This window comes from Cottoperca gobio, chromosome 4 (genome assembly GCF_900634415.1).
Source record: "Cottoperca gobio chromosome 4, fCotGob3.1, whole genome shotgun sequence".
NCBI classification, from domain to species: Eukaryota; Metazoa; Chordata; class Actinopteri; order Perciformes; family Bovichtidae; genus Cottoperca; species Cottoperca gobio.
The window spans coordinates 4,281,759-4,306,046 of NC_041358.1; the positions used below are offsets into that span (position 1 = coordinate 4,281,759).

General features: G+C 41.7%; 2 protein-coding genes across 3 annotated transcripts in view; both read left to right on the forward strand.

Annotated features, from left to right (window-relative positions):
* znf644b (zinc finger protein 644b) overlaps window positions 1-11,598 on the forward strand; it is a 37,433-nt gene extending 25,835 nt beyond the window's left edge. For both annotated transcript variants that reach the window (XM_029430124.1, XM_029430123.1), the window contains exons 3-7: window positions 1,650-4,367; window positions 5,263-5,814; window positions 7,267-7,380; window positions 7,690-7,780; window positions 9,012-11,598. In XM_029430124.1, the coding sequence (XP_029285984.1) occupies window positions 1,664-4,367; window positions 5,263-5,814; window positions 7,267-7,380; window positions 7,690-7,780; window positions 9,012-9,183 (3,633 nt within the window). In that variant the 5' untranslated portion in view covers window positions 1,650-1,663 and the 3' untranslated portion in view covers window positions 9,184-11,598. The remainder of the gene's footprint in view (window positions 1-1,649; window positions 4,368-5,262; window positions 5,815-7,266; window positions 7,381-7,689; window positions 7,781-9,011) is intronic.
* Window positions 11,599-23,143: 11,545 nt separating this feature from the next.
* LOC115006924 (salivary glue protein Sgs-3-like) lies at window positions 23,144-24,060 on the forward strand. Its single transcript, XM_029429552.1, has 2 exons — window positions 23,144-23,433; window positions 23,526-24,060. Exons 1-2 carry the CDS (start codon window positions 23,144-23,146, stop codon window positions 24,058-24,060), a joined length of 825 nt encoding a protein of 274 aa, XP_029285412.1.
* Window positions 24,061-24,288: the final 228 nt, after the last annotated feature.

Sequence of the window (24,288 nt, forward strand, 5' to 3'; positions counted from 1 at the left end):
AGGCAAGGAAAAGTCAGCCTTTTAACATTGACTAAATGAAGTAAATAGAAGCAAATACATTCATACAATTACATTTCTGTTGAACCCCTGTTCGATATATATATATATATATATATATATATATATATATATATATATATAGATATATATATATATATATATATATATATATATATATATATATATATATATATATATATATATATATATATATATATATATATATATATATATATATATATATATATACATATACACACACACACACACACACACGAGTTGTGTGAGTTGGCTGCTAATGAGGCTTACACAAGATATTTTGATGGTTTTGCCACCCTGCCGTTTGGGGGTAACAGTGAAGTTGGTTTTAAATGGAGAGCGTCTGTTCTCCCTTCGAACCTCTTACACCACAACAGATGGGGAGAATATGGAGATCGGAAGGTTTTTACCTCTGAGGTGGTAACAGTGAAGCTACTCATTAACACTGAATTTACCGCTTCGTTAGCAACACATCTTCCTGTAGAGCGCGACCAGCGCTGGATGTCAAATCCACAGAGCATATGTTTTCAACTAAATCAGCTCTGGACTGCATCGTGTGATCTGTTTATAAGATGTCACATGTTTAATTAAAGGCTGATTATGATCCTATTTAATAACTCAAAACCAATTTTAAGTTTTGCCCAAAATAAATAGAGATTTGTGTATGCACGAAGGCTGCTTTTTTCTTTGTGTTGGTCCGTGTTTATGTTTTAAACAGATTGTGTGCCTGCCAATTTGTCAGGATTGCAGTAACAACAGTCTCATGCTGGGATCTGTGTTGGCACCATCACAGAGTGATAAGACACAATATGATCTCATCGGAGGTGTACTTTGTTCCCATGGAAATTGGTAAATTTTAGCAGAAGACTGAGAACTTTAGGTGGAGATGCAGGAAGGTTGCGTCCCAGAGGTACGCTCACATAATTAAGTATCCTCGCCAGGGTATTCAGGGCTAACAGCAGGGTTTGTTGTGAAGAGAGGTGGCGAAAGAGGGTGTTGGAAAATCATAATGCAGCACGGAATAATATCACTCTCATTTTATGGAGAAAAAGGCTTTTTTTTAACATCACCAAATTATGTGAAGTGTGAATGAGCAAAAATACAATAGATTTGACCTGTTGTGCAACAGTGTTTCATTTACATCTGCATTATATCTTTCTTCCAATTGTCTTTGGATGGTTAAATACTTTAATAAAATGAATATTACGCTTGTAGACCATTGGTGCTGCGGAAGTGTTTATTGATGTAAATGTGCATGCTGCAAATATGAGTACTGATTTTAATATATTTAACTAGTTTTTTTAAAATTATTATTATTATTATTATTCAGTACGTTTTTTTTTTCCATCTTATGTTATTCACTCTGTGTTCTATTCCCATCTTTGTTTCCATTGACTTGGCATTCTATCCCTGTGTTTATGTGCTTTCCGTGTCTGTTCTCCCTTGTTGTAAAGCACTTTGTGCTGCATTTCTTGTAATAAAGGTGCCATACAAATAAAGTTTATTATTCTTTTTATTGTAAGACATTTGCTGGCTTCACTTGAGTTGCTTGAAATGATTAGAAATATAGATTACACTTAATAATTGTATGATTTTCTTTCATTTTTCAGAAAGTATTGCTACTATGTCTGATCTGAAGCCAAATGCACAAGAGGACAAAGACGTGGAGTCCGTGTCTGACAGGCCAGGTCGTACTCAGGAGCCATTACAGAGTCACACATTCTCCCTGAAGAACAATGCTGCAGGTCTGTCCTCAGATGAACACGAAAACCCTTTAAATGGAACCCAGCCGAATCCATTTGTATACAGCAGTGTCCCTGCTGTTCCCCATGCAGGCAATTCATTGCCTTCAGGAGCACTTGTTAATGGACCTGGTTCACACCCCACCTCAGAGGTACACTGTGTCCTGAACAAAGGCACTGTTTTATCCAACAATGTCCTGGATGCCGTGTGGCAAGCGGAGAAGGACACGAGCCCCGAGGTGTTACCACCACCTAGTGAGCTTCAATCAGACGCTTGGAAGAACACAGCGGGGCCCGTCGAAGAAACACTGGCCACACAGCCAGGTGTCAACACGCCACCATCTCACTCGGAGGAGACGGAGTCCAAACTGGCCTATTCCACACTGTCAGGTGCAGACAGCGCCGAGGAAATGCACATTAGCCAACCTTCGACAAAACAGACAATGAAAACAAGATCTCGACGGGACGTAGAATGGTCAGAAAGCTCCTCGGATGATTATGACGACGCTGAAGTAATCAGATGGGATTCAGCGAGAGAGTGCTACTTGCACAATGACAGAAGGCTGGAGACCGAAGTGATGCACCAAAGGGACAGCAAGCACAATACACATGTAAAAAGCATGTCAGACTCTCTCGAAAAGGTTAACAACAGCTTAAATCACACATACAGACGTTTCTGCTTCTGCACTAGCAATGATGTTAGAAATGTTGACATTGCCAACAAAGATGATTCTTCGGGTACCCAATCTGATATAAAATATTCCGTCGTGCCACTCAAAGATCTTTCTACGAACACAGCTTCAGACTCTGAGCACCATATTTATAGCACAGCACAGGAAGGCTGTAATGAGGGAAATGACCCTGAAGACGAAGACAATTTTAGTTCAAAAGTGGAACAGTTGAAGACTGAACAAGTGGAACAAGAGCCACTTTTCTTTTCATGCACAATATGCAATGTTCATTTCAAGGAAAAAAGACATTTCCATAGACATATGATGTATCATTTAGGCAAGCATAATCAGGTGAACAGTGAGAATGTCTCACAGCCCTTTATATGCAGGGAGTGTGGGCGTTTGTTCTGTGATAGCAACTCCCTCATGAGGCACATCATTATTCACCAAGACAGGCTCGAAAAACTTATGGAGGAAATCAAAGGCCTCAAAAACACCGAATTGGAACACCGGGGCACCAAAGAGCAGTGCCCTCACTGTGTATTTGGTTGTAAGTGCCCTAAAATCTCTGTCCAGCATGCCACAACGCATGATAATCTGAAGCACTACTACTTCTGTGAGGAGTGTAACTACATTACACTGACGCAGCAGGCACTTGAAGCACACTTACATGTCGCACACCTCGACACACACCAGCCTCAATACAGGAAAGTGAATCATACTAATGATGCAGAGGAAGCGGACCATGTTCAGCTTCAGCGTAAAATGGGCTTTTTCTCATGTAGAGACAAAGTAATTGAAAGACATTCTGAGCTGAAGCACCTGCGATCCCACTGTGGTAATTATAAAAAGGTTGGCGACCAGCCCAAAATTGCAACGTCTAATCCAAATCTGTTGACTCTTGGAGAAACGGACCATTTCCCTCACTGTTCCAACAGAAATGGGGACATTTACTTTCAAAAGTCCAATGAAATAACTGTAAATTCTGCTCAGTTTAAGTGCCATGTCGGCTGCACCAAAAACATGCTGTCACCGTCTTTGTGGAGGGTCGACAGGCATGGGAAATTACTCCTACAGAAGAATGTAGATGTGGCAACTGATCTCACCTGTGTGGAAGAAGAGTCTGAAAACAATGACTGCGAGGCTTTTGGCAGCTCAAAGCAGGCAAACTGTCCTGTGACCGCTGATATTCTACTATTGGACAGAAATCTTAAATTAGACCAGATGTTCAGTCAGGGTGGCAAGAACAACCCGGCAAGCGAGAGTTTACAAGCGCAAGCGAACCAGAATTCTCTGTCAATGAGAGAAATGTCAACACCCTTGCATGGCGCTATTGACAAAATGAATGGTAATATATCGGCAAGGCTTTGCCAGAGGCTGAAGAAACTGTGTGCAGATAAGGAGTTAGAGAAAGGCTGTGAGGGCAGCGTTAACTTCAGTGATGACACCTGTGAAGCTACAGGCAGCTTCTTAGAAAGCCAGAACGTAAGGAACCCGTATGCTCGGAGGTATTTCAGGAAGAGGCAGCGGTGTTCAGCCAAAGACCAAAGCCCTCATGTACACAACGATGAAGATGATGGAGATGAAGACTGTAGTGACATAGAGCAACTCGTAATCAAAGAGGAGTTTATTGAAACTACGGTGTGTGAGGACTCCCCAGAGTCGCCTTGTATGTCTACAAGTGACAGCTTTGATGTTTTCCCCACACCGGGGGTAGAACACAAGTCCTGTCCGTACTGTCCTGCCATGTTCCAGTCCGGAGTGGGCCTGTCCAATCATGTGCGAGGGCATCTTCACCGAGTTGGCTTGAGCTATAACGCTCGGCACATGGTTTCGCCAGAGCAAGTGGCGTTGCACGACCATCAGCCACGAATCCGCAGAAGGATCCCCTGTGGCACGAGGAAAATGAGAAAAGGTACAATTATTAGCTTAACTAATGTCGTAATCAGTGAAACGCCAACAACTCAACACAACACGAGATTTAAGTGAAATGTCTTGCCACTTTTGTTTAGATGCCATGACATTTGGTTCAGAACTAATGGCATCTGATGAGCCTCAGCTGGCAAATGTTGGAAAGCTAACATGTTTAACTTATATGGTAAACATTATACCGTAGCTGCTTATCAATGCGTTAGCATCATTGTGAGCATATTGACATGCTGACATTAGCATTTATCTCAAAGCAGTAAACTCTTGGTCCTGTTATTAACTGTAACAACAATCTTTCTCTAACCTTAACATGCCACTTCTGCCATGTACAGATACTAAATACACTGTCTGTATAAACATAATGCAGACTCGTCCAGCATTATCGTATTATAGGTTTGAAGTGAGCAGTGATGATATTTGTGCTTCTATAATATCTTTGTAATGTATGATGCTTAAACCTGCACATTTGGGGCCACTTGTTGTGAACACAACACTGACATATACCTTTAAGTTGATATGACGGCCTTGTTAAAAAACTGTTGCTTTGTCTTTTTTTACACATCCATTAGTCACATCCTTTTAGCACTTTTTGGGCTCCACCAACTCCTTATAGAACCCGGCTCTACACCATAGTGTACACTCGCTTTTTAACTACACAGCAAACAGCTACACAAAGAAATGAAACTCACTCTAAAGCTCCATAAAGCCAAGCCGAGCTGCAGATTCAGGTCCTAATTCTCTGTAAGTTACATTTGTTGCTAGGGTGTGTGACACTACAACATGCAGGCTTGTGCATTATTAAGCAAACTATCATGAATATTAGCTTGGTGATTTTGTTGTTTCATTAAAATGTTTGTGACAAATTGTATCTGATATTACAGCTGTTAAGCCAGAAACCCAAGGAGCGCACACATGTCCCCTGTGCTGCGGGTGGTTTGATACCAAGACTGGCCTCTCCAACCATGTGAGGGGACACCTGAAACGAATTGGTAGAAGTGTTACTAGCACCAGCAAGTCCCCGCTGTGCATCCTAAATGAACTGCTGCAGGACAAAAAGGAGCATCAGAACATCCTCCAGGTGCTCAACCAGAGCCAGTTCCCCTCTCGATCCTTTGTCTCTCAGAAGTTAATCAGCAACAGTGGCCTGGTCCTGATGCGCATGGGTATCCCAGTGAACATCCAGTATGAGATGAGGAGTCCACGTCCCATATTAGACAGCTTTGTACCAAAACAGGAGGCCGAGGCTGAAGCACAAAAAGGCCCTAAGGCCTCCTCAAGCACTTTAGTTGAACTGCTCAAGATGAGACAGGAAAGTATGGAGCTCACAGCGAGGCACAAGCAGGAAGCCTATGCTACCAGGGAGCTCTGTGATTTGACCAAAGATTACATGGAGGAGACACAGACGACCCGTGTGGAACCAAACTGGGCTCATGGTACGGAGTCTCTTGCACAAGGCTTGAGTTCCTTGTTTGATGTTTCTTAAATAAGGGTGGTTTTGCATGTTTTTGCCCTGTAATAGTACTGTACATACAGTAACTTACATTACTTACAAAGCCTCTTAGGTGAGTTTCAAGTCTGCATGGAGATGTTTTACAGGATGAGGTGGTACAGTAGCACATTTATCCTAGAAATGTGGAAAACTATCAGCATTTTTCTACCTAATTAGTAGAAATTGGGCAAAACCACTCAAAAGATCTAAGAAGCATTTCAAGACATGCCCGTCAGTTGGATCATTCTCGTGTTATTACTATACACATTGGAACATTCTTGTAATTGTATGATTGCAGGGAAGTCTTCTATTGATTGTGTAGGTACTCTCTGGTTTTCATCAATATTTTATGAAACATTTTCAGTATCTCTTTACAGATATACTGCAGGTGGGGGCCAGTTAAACAATAGCCCACAATCATTTGATATGTGGAGAAAAAACCCACATACAGTAGAATATCACCAAAGCGCTTTTGAAGTTCATATTAAAAAATCATGAGATCCTCTTGATGTTTAGTTGGAAGCCCATCATCTGTGTTTCCACAATTGTGTTTAATGCCTGTCCAAATCAAACTTTTAGTCGGGTACTGAGAAAGAAAGGATAAAAGATAAAGATTTCAAATTAAATTGTTCTTTGTTGAGTTCTATTTTAAACTGAAGCATATGGCGATTGCCGTTGTTATGGCGTTACAGTATCAACTGTAAAGTACTCCCAAAGCTTTCTTTGTGTGTCCTGTCCTGAAAACTGGTTTAGATTACAATTTGTAGTATAATGTGAAAACGATTTTTTTAGCAATATTTATAGACATTTTTGTATCGGTAGGAAATTGTTCTAAGCCTCTTTTTTTTAAAGCTAAAATCACTTTAAAAAGTAAAATCAAGTTATTTTTATTTTGAAAGATCTTCTGGGATTAACAAATATTATGGTTAACAGGAAATGTTTCGCCACACTTTCACTGTCATAGGACTAACACATCTGTGATTTTCTGTGTGTGGAGTTTATGAATTCTCTGTGACACTCATGAGGTGGCGTATGTGAAAACAGCCCCCCTGAAGACACCAAATTGTGTTAAACTTTAACAGTAGCACTTTCGAACAGGAGAGTGCAAATCACAGGCTTAGAATGAAAGCAGGTGGAAGAAGACTTTAGAGCACACTGGGAGTCACAGTTCTGCTTGATAATATAATTACTGCATGCATGAACTCCAACACTATCCCACAATGCTTTTCTACCTAAATGATACAGCATCTAACTTCTGAGGATCTTAAAGCATGATTTGAGACATAAATCAGCCAAACTGTATTAAACATATTATCATAACTTCAACCTAAACATTTGGATCCATCGCCTTATTCTCTTTGACTTTAATTTTGTTTTTCAATGTTCTATCTTTCAGAGGAATGTGACTCGAATAAGATTTGTATTCAGTGTAACGACACTTTCCCCAGGCTTCCTGGTCATCTTCCAGCCTATGCACAAAGGAAGAGGATTGCTATTTTTGAAGATCCAGGTACGTTTTTTACGACATGCAAAATTTTAACTTCTGTGATCAAAGTGGTTTAAGAGCAAGAATCAAGTGGCTCAATCTGTGAAACCAAATGAAGGATAAAAGGAATATTTGTAATGTATGCTGCGTTGGTAGACATTAGATGAATTAGTCCTTCTAACATACTGTACGTCTTACGATGGATGTTGACTAGAATAGTAAATATCAGTATTGAATAATAGTTTGGCTTCGGGGTAATTATTGTATGCCTCTTCTCAGTGATCACTTAATACATTCCCTCAGATTAAGCAGTGCAGTGTTTTGTCTTTTTAGGCTATGATTTTAAACCGAAGAAGCCAAGGCCTGGGCTGAAAAAGAAGATTTTACCCTCCTTGAATGCTGAGATATACACGCTCACCTGCAGGTACATACATTTGAAGGTTAACCATGGTTCTCACTGTGAGGAGTTAAGTGAGAGCGCTCTCTACTCAGTTACATATTTCATATGTAGGCCCTAAATGATGAAGATGGGGAAATATAAGACAGCACACCAGTCAAAACTCTGACCAGTTGTCGTTCATATCTGGATCAATTACTACTAAGATCATTGGTGACCTGGAATCTATGAGCAAACTGAACCTGATACCCTAGAGTCCTAATTTAAAGTGGCTCAGAGAAAGTTACTTCCACGCTCTAAGGCAGGGGTGTCAAACTCATTTTAGTTCAGGGGCCACATCCAGCAAAATTTGATCTCAAGTGGGCCGGGCCAGTAAAATCAGAGCATAATAACCTGTAAATAACAACAACTCCAAATGTTTCCCTTTGTTTTAGTGCAAGAAAGTACATTCTGAAAATGTTCAAATTTAATGAACTATCTTTTTTACTAAACATTATGAACGACCTGAAATTTCTTAAGAAAAGGAGGTGCAATTTCAACAATATTATGCCTCAGTTTATCATTTACACATGTGCATTACAACTTACAGGTCACAGTGTATCTATAAAGGCCCAACACATTTTGCAGTCAGATGTTGGTGGTAATGCTCTGTCCGGTTGCAATTTGCCGTCAAAAAGAGTGTTAACCGTTTACTCCATGGAAGTCCTTGGCCTGTATGGTTTTCCACTACCTGACTAGTGTCTCAGAGACCTCCTGGGAGCAGTGAAGGACGTCCTGGGCAGTTGCCTAACTTACAGTGGGGTCCAACCTCAAGACTAAGGCTACTCTGTCGATGAACCTTCTCTAAACTGGATGTTTCCACAAACTTGATCAGGCTCCTCCGGCACTGCCTCCTGTTGCCCTGAAGGAACCCTGCCCTCACCTTAGAGAAGTACAACCCTACGCTACCCTGTCTTCTGCTTCCGAGAAGGACACAGCTATTGTGTCAACCCTATTGTAGATCTGCTCCCCACATTCACAGTGTAAACAAGGAAGCTTTGTTTCTGTTTGTTCACAAGCTCATCATGTTTAACAGAAGCTCCAAAACTAGCCAACTCTTCTCTTACTACACACACACATTTTAACTTGAAATACCTGACCCCTCCCCCCCCCCTGGCCATCCATCTACATATGGAATGTGTAACTGCTGGAGAGGTCGTATGGAAGAATGAGTTGTGCATTAACTCTACACAGTGAGTGGCTTGTCCTTTTTCTGCAGATTCTGTGACCTCGTCTTCCAGGGTCCCCTGTCAATCCAGGAGGATTGGATCAAGCATTTACAGAGGCACCTTCTGCACACCAGCGTGCCCCAGTCAGGGACCGCGATGGTCGAGGTTTTGGGTCTTCATCACAGAGTACACATGTCTTGTGAGCAGCCAGGTCTCGAGTAGAGTTTTACCCGTAGAGAACTTCCAGTTGCCTGAATTTGCACATTGTTTATATGTATGATCAACTTATTGTTTTAGATTAGTCCTGCAACTGTTTAAAGGAATATACAATAGTGAATCCAGACTAATTAATAGTATGTAATAATGATACTGTATGTATTAGCAAAAACTTCATATAAGAAATTGTATTGCTATGCTTTGCCTTATCATTTAGCTAATACAACCTATAGGATGTATCTCCATTGACTGTTGTACGCGGAAGACACAGTGGCAGTATGAGCAAGAGTCATTTCTTCAATAGAAGGTGGTCTGGCAGAACGTTGTTCTCCTATGTGTGTCATGATGAAGAAAAGTGCCTTGTTATAAAGCATTTTGTTATAATGAGAAAACATTTTCATTATAAAATGAAGAAAATATCCAAATATCTCAATTTCTTGTAACTTTTTGTGTCATAAACAAAAGCTTTCTCATTATAAAAAGAAACTTTTCTCTTCATGAGAAACTTTTTGACATAAGAAAAGTTAAAAGGAGCATTGCCACTCCTATATTGGCAAAATACACGAGCCTGAGCATTTTAATTAAGTTCATGTCTCACTTTCTTTAAGAGACAACATAAAATAAACGTGTGCTCTTGTTAAGCAGTGTACACAGGGCTGTCATTAGGTTGTGCTTTGTAGTGTTTCCCCTCTCTGCCTGCATCAGAGAGCATCTCTCTTCATCAAAGTGACAAGATGTTGGGACGGCTCGTTCTGTCATTGTTCTTCTGATTAACCTTCAACCATCACTGTAAGTTCTGAAATCCGGCTCTCATTATAGCGACGATAACATCTTTTTATGATGAGAATACTCTTTAGTTATAACGACATATTGTTAGAATAATTTGTTCTCATTGTGGCAGCTCTGTATTTCCTCGTTTGACCTGAAATGGGTCAATTTTGGTTCTCGCGTAAGTAAGAATGTGTGAGTAACAGTCCACTGAACATTTGCATGTCCATAAGCTGTTCTCCAAACTTATCTCAGTTTGTAAACTTGGTACATATTTCTGCAGGTAGCACAGACAGGGAAACGTGCTATGCAAGGTGCAAAGATGACAAATCATTTTTGAAATGTGTTGAATTGATTTTTTTCCCGGCGTCTGTCACTGGAGGATAGCACTTTGTCTTTTGCATGACATGTTGTCATACACAGCTACAGTTTGTCCTTCGTTGACCCTCTTCCTGGCATCTACTGTATGTGGGCGAGTCCATGCCAAAAGGCTTAACTCACACAATTTTGATAAATACTTTCTTTTTGTTTGAAGTTCAGTACTGCAAAGAAGAAAATGTTAGCATCTATATTGAATTAATATGAATGTACATGTTTATTTCAGTTATGCCTGTCCCATGATAGTTTTTCATATTGCATTAAAAGCCAACGACTGTAAGAAAAAAAAGAGTTACCTTAATCAAAGAAATATTTAGCTTTAATGACTTAATGTAATTTCATGTATTTATTTATCTATTTTCTTGAAATCAACTTTTTAAAATTGTAGACATGTAGTGCTCCCTTACATACAATTTGTTAAATTATTAAAATTTCTATAAAACAAATGTTATATACTTGTACCTACTCAGGCTTTATAGTTTTTAGACTTAGTGTTGCTCAGATTCTAATACAGTTTTTGTAAATGTTTGTATAGAAATCAGTGACATTAACAAACTTGCATGATGCAAAAGTGTCACTAAATATAAATGAAGTATGTGAATTATTGTTAATCAGCCAGATAAAGTAAAGCATTTATTAGTGATGCTGTGTTAAGTTATATTAACAATTGGATGTAGATATGAGAAAATGGACCGTTTTACCAGAGGATATGCAGTACAGTATGGAGGGTAGCATCGAGTTCTGCTAGTTCACATTATTTACAGTTTTGGTGGAGTGGACAAAAGGTTTGACGCTGTCTGAGATTTAGAATATAAATATTGTGTGAGTGGTGAGTCAAATGTCTTCTGTTATTCAAGGTCAGGTGAATTAATACAGTGAAATAATAATTACAACCACGCTGAATTTCTGACCATCAGATTTTTATTCAAAAGGCTTATTTTTGTACTGTCAATGTGGAGAGCCAACAAGAAACATAGGAAGGACAACACACTGAGGCCATGACGGGTTGACCCACAGCTCTTCATAGAAAGATTTACAATTATATAAACACTTATTCAAATGTATTAACCGTGTTATTCTGTTCAATGCTGCTATATCTGTATTAAAATAATAATTCATATTTCCATGTGAATAAATGCTCATTGTGCTACTCAGTCACTCATGGATGTAACAATAATCACTCGACCAGAGTTCAAACACTAATAACTTAACCATTGCTGCTCCAAATCTCAATTATTTATTTATGCTTTATTTGATATGGACAGATGCAATATACGTAGACAAACTGAAAACAGCTATCTGATGAAGGTATCATATGTTTATAGCAGAGGCTAGTTTGCAACCCTCGAGTAGGGCTTTAATGAAACTAGGAGATTAGAACAGTGAGTTAAACAGAATACAATGACATACAATAAAGCACACGCTAAAAACATTACATTTAGAAACTAGACATGACTTCAGGTTTGTTGATCAAATAACCAGGATTGCTCTCTGACGCGTTGTGAAGTTTGCAGTATATTGCAAGTGTTCAAGGAGTGAGGTCCAGGACTTTGTTCCTTTCACACAAAAAGCTGTCTGAGCTAAAGATGTTGTGCAGAATGGAACCATTGCCACAAACGTCAAGGCAGTCAGATGTCAAGCCATTTCTTGTAATCTGAAAGTCATTTCTTATAATCTGAAAGTCATTTCTTATAATCTGAAAGTCATTTCTTATAATCTGAAAGCAGCTAATGTTAGCCTTAATTGTTTTACTAATCTTTTTTGCATGACTTTTAGGAGGGGGAATTTCAGCTGCACAGGAAGTGATATTTTATGATTTGGGCAACAAGAACAGACGTGTTGTGTTTGCTCTGAAGAACATTACATTTCAACATCAACATGAAAAAAAGAAAAGAAAATGTAAATACTGGTGGCATTATTTGAGTAACCTGATGTGTGGGAGGTACGCTGCAGTAACGACATACAAGAGATCTTTGCAAAATAAAAACAAGATGAATTTCTGGGGGATTTTATTGATGACAATTTAAGTTTGTCTAGTGTTTATCATGTCATCTAATAGTCCCCGTGCTGCTTACTCTACTTTCCTGTCTACAGTTGTGACTGGCTTTTTGTGAAAACTGGGTTTAAAAGTTTTTAATAAAGATACAGTGTTCCTACTTTCATTCCAGAGCACAGACGCAACTTTTACCATCAGCTGGAGTTGACCCTTTTATGATGGTTTATTCCCATGCCTACAACACGCAGGGCCTATTTTATTTGTTGCAATTCTTCTGGGTGAAACATGCAGATTCCATTATTCCCAACAGGAAGTACTTTTAGGGCTATGTGCTATTTTAAACTCCAGTTTTTAGCGTTACAGGCGCAGTATTTGATGTATCCAGTGCTTGATAGCCACTCCTGGGTTTTCTACTTACCAGTGGCAAAGGGGGCTAACCCTGCAGTTTATCTTGGGCAGTATTTAAAGCAGCGATCAAAGCTGTACAAACCAATTGTCATCATGCTTCTCCGGAGGGAATTTTGAAGTACATTAATGCTCCTTCTTTGGGAAATAATTGTGCCATTCTGTGACTTCATTAGGTCTCCTGGCTGTTTCAAAAGATGTTCTCTCTGGAGGTTGAAAGCCACATCGCTGGCAGACAGCATCCCAAGGGGCCGAATGAATAAAAAAGGAGAGATTATAATGAGATTGAGTTAGCCATGACCAGAATTGGGCTTTTCATTATTCCATTGGCTGAAGAGAGAGGGAGAGAGAGGGACAAGGCCAACATAAAGAAATGTGTTGTTGCAGGTCCCACACTCGCCATCTGCCATGGGGGTCCAATGGTAGGAGGCCAATGCATGCTGATCATTGCCATGGGTATCAAAGGGGGCCTCCTCTCTGGAGATTGCTCCATTAAAGCAGCAAACGCAGACCCCTGTATGCACAACACAGAAAACCTGCATTTTATTCAGAACTGTAACGCTTGCTATTGATTTAGCAAATGGAAATTAGAACAATGGAAAACCTTGAATTACTTTGTTTTTGGTATGTCCTTTTATCAGATCATGAAGTATGGTTTAGATTCTAAATTGTTTAATTTGAATAATTAAAGGGATCATTCTGATGTTTTTAAGTGGGGTTGTATGAGGTACTTATCCATAGTCAGTGTACCTACAGCAGATGATAGTCTGCACAAGCCCAGTTTAGTGAAACAGACAGGAGTAGCAGCACAGAAGATAAGCAATGTACTTTTGTGGACGGGGGCAGCAGCTAAACTTATTTTAGATCCCTAAAATAAAGGCTCACATTAAATGCTTAAGTGCTTTTGTGTCACTTGTTAGTTTTAATTCACGGAAATTACACAATAACACAAACAATCTAACCGATTGAGGCAGTGGCAGACCAGTGTTTTTGTCAATGCCGTCTGGTCGCCTTGATAATAGAGCATAGATAACGACTTCAGCTCCCCGTTGTAAAGGGCTGTCTGACAGCAAGGTAAAACGGTGAAAATATTCTAAATATAGCGTAAAATAATACTGATTTGTTTTTAGGTGGCTAAGATAAGTTTTGCTCCTGCCCCCGTCCACAGCAGTACATTGTACATCTAAACAAGTGAACTATCCCTTTAACAGTTTTTCTGGTGTAATGATGCTGCATTCTGTGAAGGTGGCATTAACTAATAGGACTTTTTTGTCAGCTCTGGTCTTGTGTTTTTCCTCATTCAGCATCTGTGGCAGCAGTGATCCAGAGATCAGGGCCATTGATCATGACCTGTTCTTCTGCCAGTTATACAGAAGTGCCACAGACTGCCTGTGTGAAAAAAGAAGAAAAATCAATAGGTTTCCATTATCTGGTTGGGCAGTGTCACTGGCCTGTCAATGATCCTGTTACAGCTGCAGTACAAGGGTGACACAGATCCACACTCGATCGCTGCTGACAAGAGGAAAACATGCTGACAGGCACCGGGAACAAGTTGGAACACAGATTTGCACTTCAAGCAGCCGTCCGAGGAGGTATTGTGCAAGGCCACCACGCGGCAAGGGGAGAGCTCAGTTGGGGCGGGGTGGAAGGGTTGAGATGAGTGTGTGTAGGGGGGGGGGGGGGGGGATTCCCAGCCAGGCAGCCTCCTTCTACTGTCTGACTGTCTAGCTCTCTACCAAAAACACTTTTATCCTCCTATAAATTATTCACCTCTGGATACACCAAAGGAAAGTCGGTTGCACTGATTGTGGCTGAGGGGAAATTCATAAAAAACCTCAGGCCCAGTCTGCATCCACTGCTCGGCCACTCTTGATCTGCAACCCCTGCCTACAGTATGCAATATATGTGAAGCATCCGCATTGGATGGTACATAAAACACTGACATCGCTCATCATCTTTTACAAAGGATAAATCGGGAAACTTTGTATGACTCCCATGTCTATAATGCATTATACACATAATGCATTGTAATCTATTTATAGCACTGTATAATTGCATTAACATTATCATAATGCTTTATAACAACAGTTATAACACATTTATAAAGCACGTTGTAATGACTTATAAGGTCAGATAACACTTAATAAATGCTCACTGACTTAAAAAAAAATGAAATTATTATAATTCTCATAGTTTTAATAGATTATAATGTTAATATATGTATAAGTTAATACAAGTGCTCATTATTTGCTTTAAGTAAAGTAAAGAAAAATATATAATTCAATCTAAAATGTCAGTGAGTGACCAGCAACTATGAAGTATTATAATCTTGACCTTATAAGTCATTATGAAATGCTTTATTATGAGTTGTGATTATTGTATCAAGGATTATAATTATGAGTGCTTAGAATTATACAGTGCTATAAACAGATTATAACGCATTATAAGTATGTTTATAATGCATTATAGACAGAAAGTGTTACCGGATTGTGTGTCATATCTCAAATTTTATGGAAAAAGGTCAGTTTCATAGTTTCATAATTTTCATAGATTTCATATTAACTGACTTATTAAGGTCCCTAACATATTAGGTCTTAACCTACAGAGAACACAGGAGTCTCCTCTCATCACTCAGTCCAGATGGCCAGTCAGAAATTAAGGAAGACATCAACTGTCTCTTGAAAGAACATGAATCAATATATTTTGACAAGGATCAAATGTGCTTCAGATGAACCTTTTGGCCCTCCCAAAACATGATCTTTCCTCCTGTCAAACCTCTTTATTTTTGTTTGTCTACATGTAATGATCCCATGATTCATGATTTCTTTATGTAAAACTTATGACAATCCTATCTGACTATCTTTATTCCACCATAAAAAAGGTATAGAATTAATAAACAGATGTATTTCAGCATGGCTGTGCAGCTTACACATAATGGTTTTCATTAAGGCTTCTATTGTCTGAACTATAGGCCTTGGGACATTATGTGACGTCATGCTCCCTGTTAATAGACTTGAGAAAATACTATTTCTTTCAATTACACACACATATGTTTAGATTTTTTTTTTCTTATGTAGGCAATTCAGCCCATAATGACTGGGGAATTCAGGTTAATATGTTGACAAGGTTTAACAACAGCGGGTCATGTTGCACAACACGCATGGCTGCCTCCGTTCACTGCAGCAGCTGACAGGTCCTAATCATGCGCTGCCCTAAAGGCACTGGGGCAAAGAGGGTTTTAATCACTGAATTATAGACCAGCGCGAGGCTTCAAATTGAGACGTAATTAAAGTCAAAGTTGTAATAATTGTTTCAGCTAATTGGGCAGACAAGTGCGTTATGGCGCGATTACATTATAATTACCTGAGTCAGAGGTTGTTTTTTTTCTGGAAGACGGAGGAATATTGTGTGTAAAAATGACACTGGTGGTGCATGGAAATGTATGTTCTGAATTGAAAATTATTATAATAAAAGGATACATTTTGCTCATAGCTACATCATGGCAGAATTATTTTTTTTCTTTTTGCGTGTTTGATGCCAAAATGCACCCCCAACAAATAATTGTCAGAAGTTATCATTTTCCTTCACTTTGCCTATTAAATCACCTCCATCACTTACTGTACACACACAAACAGGCCGTGTATCAATGTGTCATTTACAGTAAGCAGATTAATAATGCAGCCAACACTATGCCCAGTCCTGACGTGCTGGGTAGCGATGCCGCACCTTCGGCAACATCATTATTTCCTATTAATTACTCGCCAACCGAATGCCTTTAGAAACGGAGCTGCAGTAGGTGTGACTGGGGAACCGGTCAGGGAGCAGCTGCCCTGCATCCCGCCGGGCTCAGGCTGACCTCCTTTTTTTCTTTCTTTTTACATCACTAAACTGGAGGCTTGACAAGCCGTGTATACGAGCACAGAGAGGCTTTTGATTTGGATGAGGGGAGAAATGTAGAATATGAGCCAGAAATGACGAGTCAGGCAGGATTTCGGGTATAAAGAATAAATTGACTAGAAAAAAAATCATAACGTGTCTGTTATTGGGCCTAAGTGTCTGTAGTGATCCATCATATTACACCCGGACTGCTGAAACCGCTTTAATATGGACTTTCATCCACACTGATTCAGTCACGTGTTTGTACCAAACCCCCCCCTGCTACACAAAAAAATGAACATGTGCTTTAAATCCCGTAATCATTCACACAAAATATGAATATCTACGGTTGTGATTGTCTCCAGTAATCACTTAGAGGGGTGTGAAACGGCTCTGTGGGATTAAAAAGTGTTTACTAACCACTGGGCCCAGGAGCTTTATGTGTGCTGATGCCACGGTGCAGTGTCGCCCAGCGGACGTTAGGGGGCGCTGCTCATTTCGTTCTGAGAGCAGAGAAGGAGAAACGTATCAACTGCACAAAGTGGCTACACTGAAAATGATAACAAACAATAATAATGATATAAATGGAAATCAAAATAAAATAATAGGTGGAAATTAAGGTGGTAATTCGACAAAATAAAAGTCATGGATTCAGTATAATCAATGCAAATTCTTGCATTTGTTTTTTGCACCTTTTCAAGCTTAGTTTATGTGATGTGTTTAGGTATTACTGATGCAATATTCCTGGAATGATCTCTCACCGCAGCCCGGATAGATGTACTTTCTTTTGCAGGGTGAAGGACGCCTTGATGCAACATTCAAGATGACTTCCAGACCTCCTTTAAGGCCCTTTTTTGCAGGCGATTGCTTCCCGTTTTCATCAACTTGCTGTGGCTACTGAAAGCTCACATCTCCGCCTTTGCTCTCAGGACGCGGCAGTCTGCAGGAGCTGCACACATTGTCTCAACATCACATCAGTAATCAAACAGATCTCAGAACAAAAACGAAAAAAAATCTTGCCTTTGTCACATTTGAGAGAGAAATTTAATTACAACCGCGGGTGTAACTCAGGCATTGAAGACAAAAAAAATAGCAGGCGACAAATGAATATACAGAGCAAATGACAAAACATGAGGGGGAATAACTGACAGATGAAAAGACGGAGGATGTGCAGCTAACAGGAAAACGCGCCGGTACAAAGCCGCGCGCACCTTTGAGAGCAAGAGTTTGTTTTATTGCACTTCTCCCGGGTTGCATCTCCTGTCGATTTGCAGAAAAAAAGAAGGGGGGATAAGTGAACATGCCCTGTTTAAGAAACAAACATGCAGATTAGATGGGTTTCTGACAACACACGGCTCAGGCTTCATGTCCCACAGCTCATATCTCAACAATGAAAAAATCCAAGGGTTGAAAAATCCACTCAGCGCGGTTGACAACACTTACAGTCACTCTGCAAAAAGTAAATGCAAATAATGAGGTGGCATGTGGAAATAAATAGTGGGAGTTAAGACAAACTGATATCAACTCTGGTCCGCTAAAGACCCGATGGGTGGCACTAAGAATCTTTATTTAGACGTTTCAAGGGTATAGACACAAATATAAAATAATAGTGTGATAAACATTGACGGATTTGGTACACATGTATTGTTTTTTATTTCTAAAATAGAAATTAAACCGCAAAAAGTCTGTGTTCATTTCCAGAGACACATAGTGGATTTGGGCGTAGCCAGCAGGAAGCCTCTCTAAAGAAGAAAAGACTTTACAAGGTGTAACATTTACTTCAAGTGTAGGGAGTTGTCACCTGTTATGTGGTACCAGGCTGCATGTCAGCAGCAGCACTCACTCACTCACCTTACACCTTCATGCTGCTCCACTGTGGACTGCCACAACATGCAGGCCTACAGCAGACACACTGTCTGAACACGCCCAGACTCACCTATATATTTACTTTATACTGTAAGCAACACACCTCCATACTGCAGCTGGAGCGACTCCTAAGGCCCCAGAACCCTGCATGAAGATAGGATATATTTTAAAAGAAAGAAAATAATGTATAGTGTGGATTATGTGTGCAAGCATCCATTGGTGGTTATTTCTATGTACATTTACATTTTCTACATAGGCTAATCTATTTATAGGCCCGATGGATCAGATGCGCAAATAAAAAACAAACACAACGTGTTTATACTAAATTAAGTAAATAAATAACTAAGCAAAAAATCACATGAATAAAAAATGTTCAGGTTTATTTCTTTTTGAAATGTTGCCCTTTTTAAAACGGAGTTTTAAACGGTCACGTGACACTTCATTTAATCATGACGTCGTGTAGATCCAGGATAATAAAGGTAAATAGCGGGTCAGGTTTGGGGTGTTACACACAAAACATGGTTTCAGGCAGCCGGGTTATTGGGGCTATGCTAATTGATCTGAACTAAACGGAGAATACCGTGATAGTTTGCAAAGTTAGTGCCTGTCAGGAAGTTATGAGAGAGCTGTTGGCAGATCATTGAGGCTGCACTGGACGTTTTGCTGGATTTACTTGCGTGGACGTTGACGGGAGCTTCAGACTGCATGGAGACGTCAGCAGAAGGTAAAGCAACACTACAGCCTTCACACTACTCTCTCATACACAACACTTCCTTACACGGTGTCGCCATGGCTCGTTTACTGGGCATTATCAAGGGCCTGGTCTGGTCCACAGTCTCCTGTTCGGCTTGTGTGGTTCCCAATCTAGGGGTCGAGACCACCAACAGGTCACAAGATAAATCTGAAGGGTCACAAGCTGGTTCGGGTTAGGAAAAGCTTAAAAACATATTCCTACTACAAAAATATATATTTTCTGTGTATTTTATGCAAAAATACTCTTCAGGCCTAAAGTACTTACAACCATTTTAAGAAGCCAAACTCACTCTTTAGTTGAACTGCTCACAGCTCATAAACATATGAAAGTGGTGACAAGGGGTCTCAGTTTAACATGGATTCTGTTTTCACATGCGTCTGCTGAGGGGGTGAAGGTTCTCTGTGCTTGCCTTAAGTCTCAGTTTAACTCGAGGATGAATTTGTGACATCACAACTAGTTTGAGCCAATCGTGGTCCAATAGGCAATTTAAACAAGTGTGTGGACATTGAATTGACAGTAAAGTCTTAAAACAATTTTTTAATTCTGGATTTTGGATTTTCCATCAAGGTGGAAGGAGTATATGTTTAAAAAAATTGTTAACTAATTAATTGAACTTTTTGTGGGTAAATTAAATCCGACACAAGTTATGATTTGAAGTATTTTTACATGGATCATTAGCCAACAATGTTGGGAACCGATGCTGTAGTCTGTGAGAATGAGATTTAACACATTAGAGAATAACAAGCACATAATTGTCGATTTTCTGAAATAAGAATGTGAGCTTCTCTAAATTACAAATTAGTTCACTTGCACGACTAATGAAGCTCCCTGAACAATCAGAATTATTTCCTCATAACCTGTGAACTAGTGTGTAGTTTTCTTTGTATTACTCTTTAAATGCTCTTCAGTTTTTTTTATCTAATTTCCCTCTCTGTGCACTGTAACAGTACGACGTGGTGGCGGCAGCAGCGTCCCCACAGGCCGGAACATGTGGTGCTGCTGTGCATCAAATCTCCCCGGCAGCCTCATTATTCCATTCTCCTCCACTATCCAAGGTTGATCTAATCACCAGATCAACAAGCAGGATGTGTGAGCGAACAAATAATGGAGACAAAATGAACAAATGATTAGTATGCTGTGAAAAGTACAATACGTTTCTTATTTAGCATTTAGATAACTATCTATCCTGAGGAGCAAGCTTCAAAGTTGAACTCAGTTTAGGCGAGGGGGATTAATTCTCTCTGCTGCATGCTTCATTGAATCTCTCATTACCAAACTTTGTCCGTATTGATGTTAGATTTGATTGAAGATTAGAGCATTTAGCAAATCTTGCTTTTCCGCGTGTATCAGGCTTTTTCAAGCGCGGCACACCGCTCGCTGGTCAATACCCTCACTTTTATCCAGTGTCTGCTTCATTTAAACTTAATCAACTCCATCAATGAACTGGAACAGCGAAACGTCCCCTGGAACAATAGCTTTTGTTGGATAATGCTTTGGTCTTATTCCCAACCGGGTGGCGATAAACCTAAAATTACACTATGATGAACTATTTCAATCAATATGATAATGGAAATTGGCTTTGGTGACTCTTTGCAGGGCTTAAGGAGGCAGGCCTTAAAGCCTATGTGACATTAATACATCTCCATGCTCTCTCCCTGCTGTTGCAACCCCCTACCTCACTTTATTGTCCCATCTTTTCAGTGACATTGACTACACCATATTGCAAAGCGCCTGGTAGTTTAATGATCTATCTGCACCAGGGAATGCTTGTGCCGAAATGGATGCACGAGGCGACGGTCTCATGCATTGTTTTCCAACTAAATTATAGGCTCTGTACTTTGTTTCCTGTAGTGGCTCAGCGGGGTGTAGATCAATCATTGATGGCACTGTTGTAAAGCAGACACAACATGACTTTTGCTGCTCATTTGGACATTTTGTCCTTGTGTGGAATCCAGTGCCTGTTATAGGCTACAGTTCATCATATTTATACTGCTACCAAAAGACCAATTTCACAAGCCATAGCAAGGAAAAACGCATGCTCCCCATCTGTTGCATACTAATAAATATGCCACCTTCTGGGACAATCCTGGCGTGATCATGATGATCAACTGCCAAGTGATATGACTTACCATAAACCTGTTTATTTGAGAAGTTTCCCCTCAGCCAATAATTGTCAAATTTATTTCAGCATCTATTATCATTTTTCTGAAGTGATTTATAAAACCGACAGAGTTGTTTTCCTCCACGCCTTTCATAGACATTTCATTATCATTTCTGAAGCCAGTGTTGGCACACGGTGCGAGACGGATGCCTTTATGTTGTTTTCACACAGAACTAAGCAGTTACCAGTGGAGCTGAAAGTCACAGCTGTCCCTTAGATGGGAGTCAATGATCACCTCAATCTCATGTGAATGACAAGCACTGATGGAGTCATTGGTCATGTTTCAGAACCACAGGCATCTATTTGTAATTGTGTTTAAAGCATTAGAGTATCCATGCATGCAGGCTGGTGCATGCTTCATTTTTTCAGCACATTTTAGTTTCTAAAATACTGGCCAGGGCCCTTTATCTACCTGAAGTGCAGAGAGAATGTGGACGTGTCATTCTTCATTTTCCTAATATAATTTGTTACAGGAATTTGTTCCTAAATGTTAGACTCACTAACGGACAGAGAAGCCTCCTTTTAACAAAGTCTTTTAAACATGTTCATTGAAAGATGTGAGGACTCATGTCTCGATCACAAGTTCAGTGCTCGGTGCTGCCGCTGGTAATGTCAACGTAACATTAAAGGAACACACTGATATTTTTGCATGTTTTAGCCCATTTGCGACAAATCATGTATACTGTACTGCGCTGACCATTTCCCAAAGCTGTGTTGGTATTGTGGATCAGAGTTCAGCCCTGGGTCAAGTTTTACAAACCCACACCCACAAAGCTCAGTACCAGAAGCGACCTGTGACGGGCATTTATCTCCAAGTCAACTCAGGACCGGACCTGCTACACAGTCACTCACTTAAAAAAAAACCCAGTGGCTGATTATGCTTGATCATTTTAGCTGATTTAGATGTTAAAAGTACTGCACTATCATTTTCATTTATGATGCTAGCAGAAGAAAAACAACATGTTTCTGTTCGCACCCGCTGCACTGTTTAGATCATTTCTATCCAGGACCATGAATTATTCTAAATAAATGTTTCAGCCGTTACAAAACTTTTTTGCGTGTCACCCACTGCTACCCGACCCAGTGCTACCCGACCCACTGCTACCCGACCCAGTGCTACCCCGACCCACTGCTTCCATGACCCACTGCTACCCGACCCACTGCTACCCGACCCACTGCTACCCCGACCCAGTGCTACCCGACCCACTGCTACCCCGACCCAGTTGCTTACCCGACCCACTGCTTCCTCTGACCCACTGCTCACCCACCGACCACTGCTACCCGACCCAGTGCGACCGACCCAGTGCTACCCGACCCCCTGCTACCCCGACGCCACTGCTTCCCGAACCCACTGCTAACCACCCGAACCCAGTGCTACACCGACCCACTGCTAACCCGACCCACTGCTAACCGACCCACTGCTACCCACCCGACCCACTGCTACCCCGACCCAGTGGCTACCAACCCGACCCACTGCTACCGACCCACTGCTACCCGACCCACTGCTACCCGACCCACTGCCTATAACCGACCCACCTGCTACGCCGAACCCACTGCTACCACCCGACCCACTGCTACCCGACCCAGTGCTACCCGCCCACTGCTTACCCGACCCAGTGCTAACCCGACCCACTGCTAACCGACCCACTGCTACCACCCGACCCACTGCTACCACCAACGACCCCACTGCTTAACGCGACCCACTGCTACCCGACCCACTGCTACCCGACCCACTGCTAACCGACCCACTGCTACCCGACCCATGCTACCCGACCCAGTGCTACCACCCGACCCACTGCCTACCCGACCCAGTGCTACCCGACCCACTGCTACCCGACCCACTGCTACCCGACCCAGTGCTACCCGACCCAGTGCTACCCGACCCACTGCTACCCGACCCACTGCTTCCCGACCCACTGCTACCCGACCCAGTGCTACCCGACCCACTGCTAACCGACCCACTGCTACCCGACCCACTGCTACCCGACCCACTGCTAACCCGACCCACTGCTACCCGACCCACTGCTACCCGACCCAGTGCTACCCGACCCAGTGCCTACCCGACCCACTGCTACCCGACCCAGTGCTACCCGACCCAGTGCTACCCGACCCACTGCTACCCGACCCACTGCTACCTTACTCAGTGCTTCCCGACCCACTGCTACCCGACCCACTGCTACCCGACCCACTGCTAACCGACCCACTGCTACCCGACCCAGTGCTACCCGACCCACTGCTAACCGACCCACTGCTACCCGACCCAGTGCTACCCGACCCAGTGCTACCCGACCCAGTGCTACCCGACCTACTGCTACCCGACCCAGTGCTACCCGACCCACTGCTACCCGACCCAATGCTACCCGACCCAGTGCTACCCGACCCACTGCTACCCGACCCAGTGCTACCCGACCCACTGCTACCCGACCCACTGTTACCCGACCCACTGCTAACCGACCCACTGCTACCCGACCCACTGCTAACCGACCCTACTGCTACCCGACCCACTGCTACCCGACCCAGTGCTACCCGACCCACTGCTACCTGACCCACTGCTACCCGACCCAGTGCTACCCGACCTACTGCTACCCGACCCAGTGCTACCCGACCCACTGCTACCCGACCCACTGCTACCGACCCACTGCTATCCGACCCACTGCTATTCGACCCACTGCTACCTGACCCACTGCTACCCGACCCAGTGCTACCCGACCCACTGCTACCCGACTCAGTGCTACCCGACCCACTGCTACCGACCCACTGCTATCCGACCCACTGCTACCTGACCCACTGCTACCCGACCCACTGCTACCCGACCCACTGCTACCGACCCACTGCTATCCGACCCACTGCTACCTGACCCACTGCTACCCGACCCAGTGCTACCCGACCCACTGCTACCTGACTCAG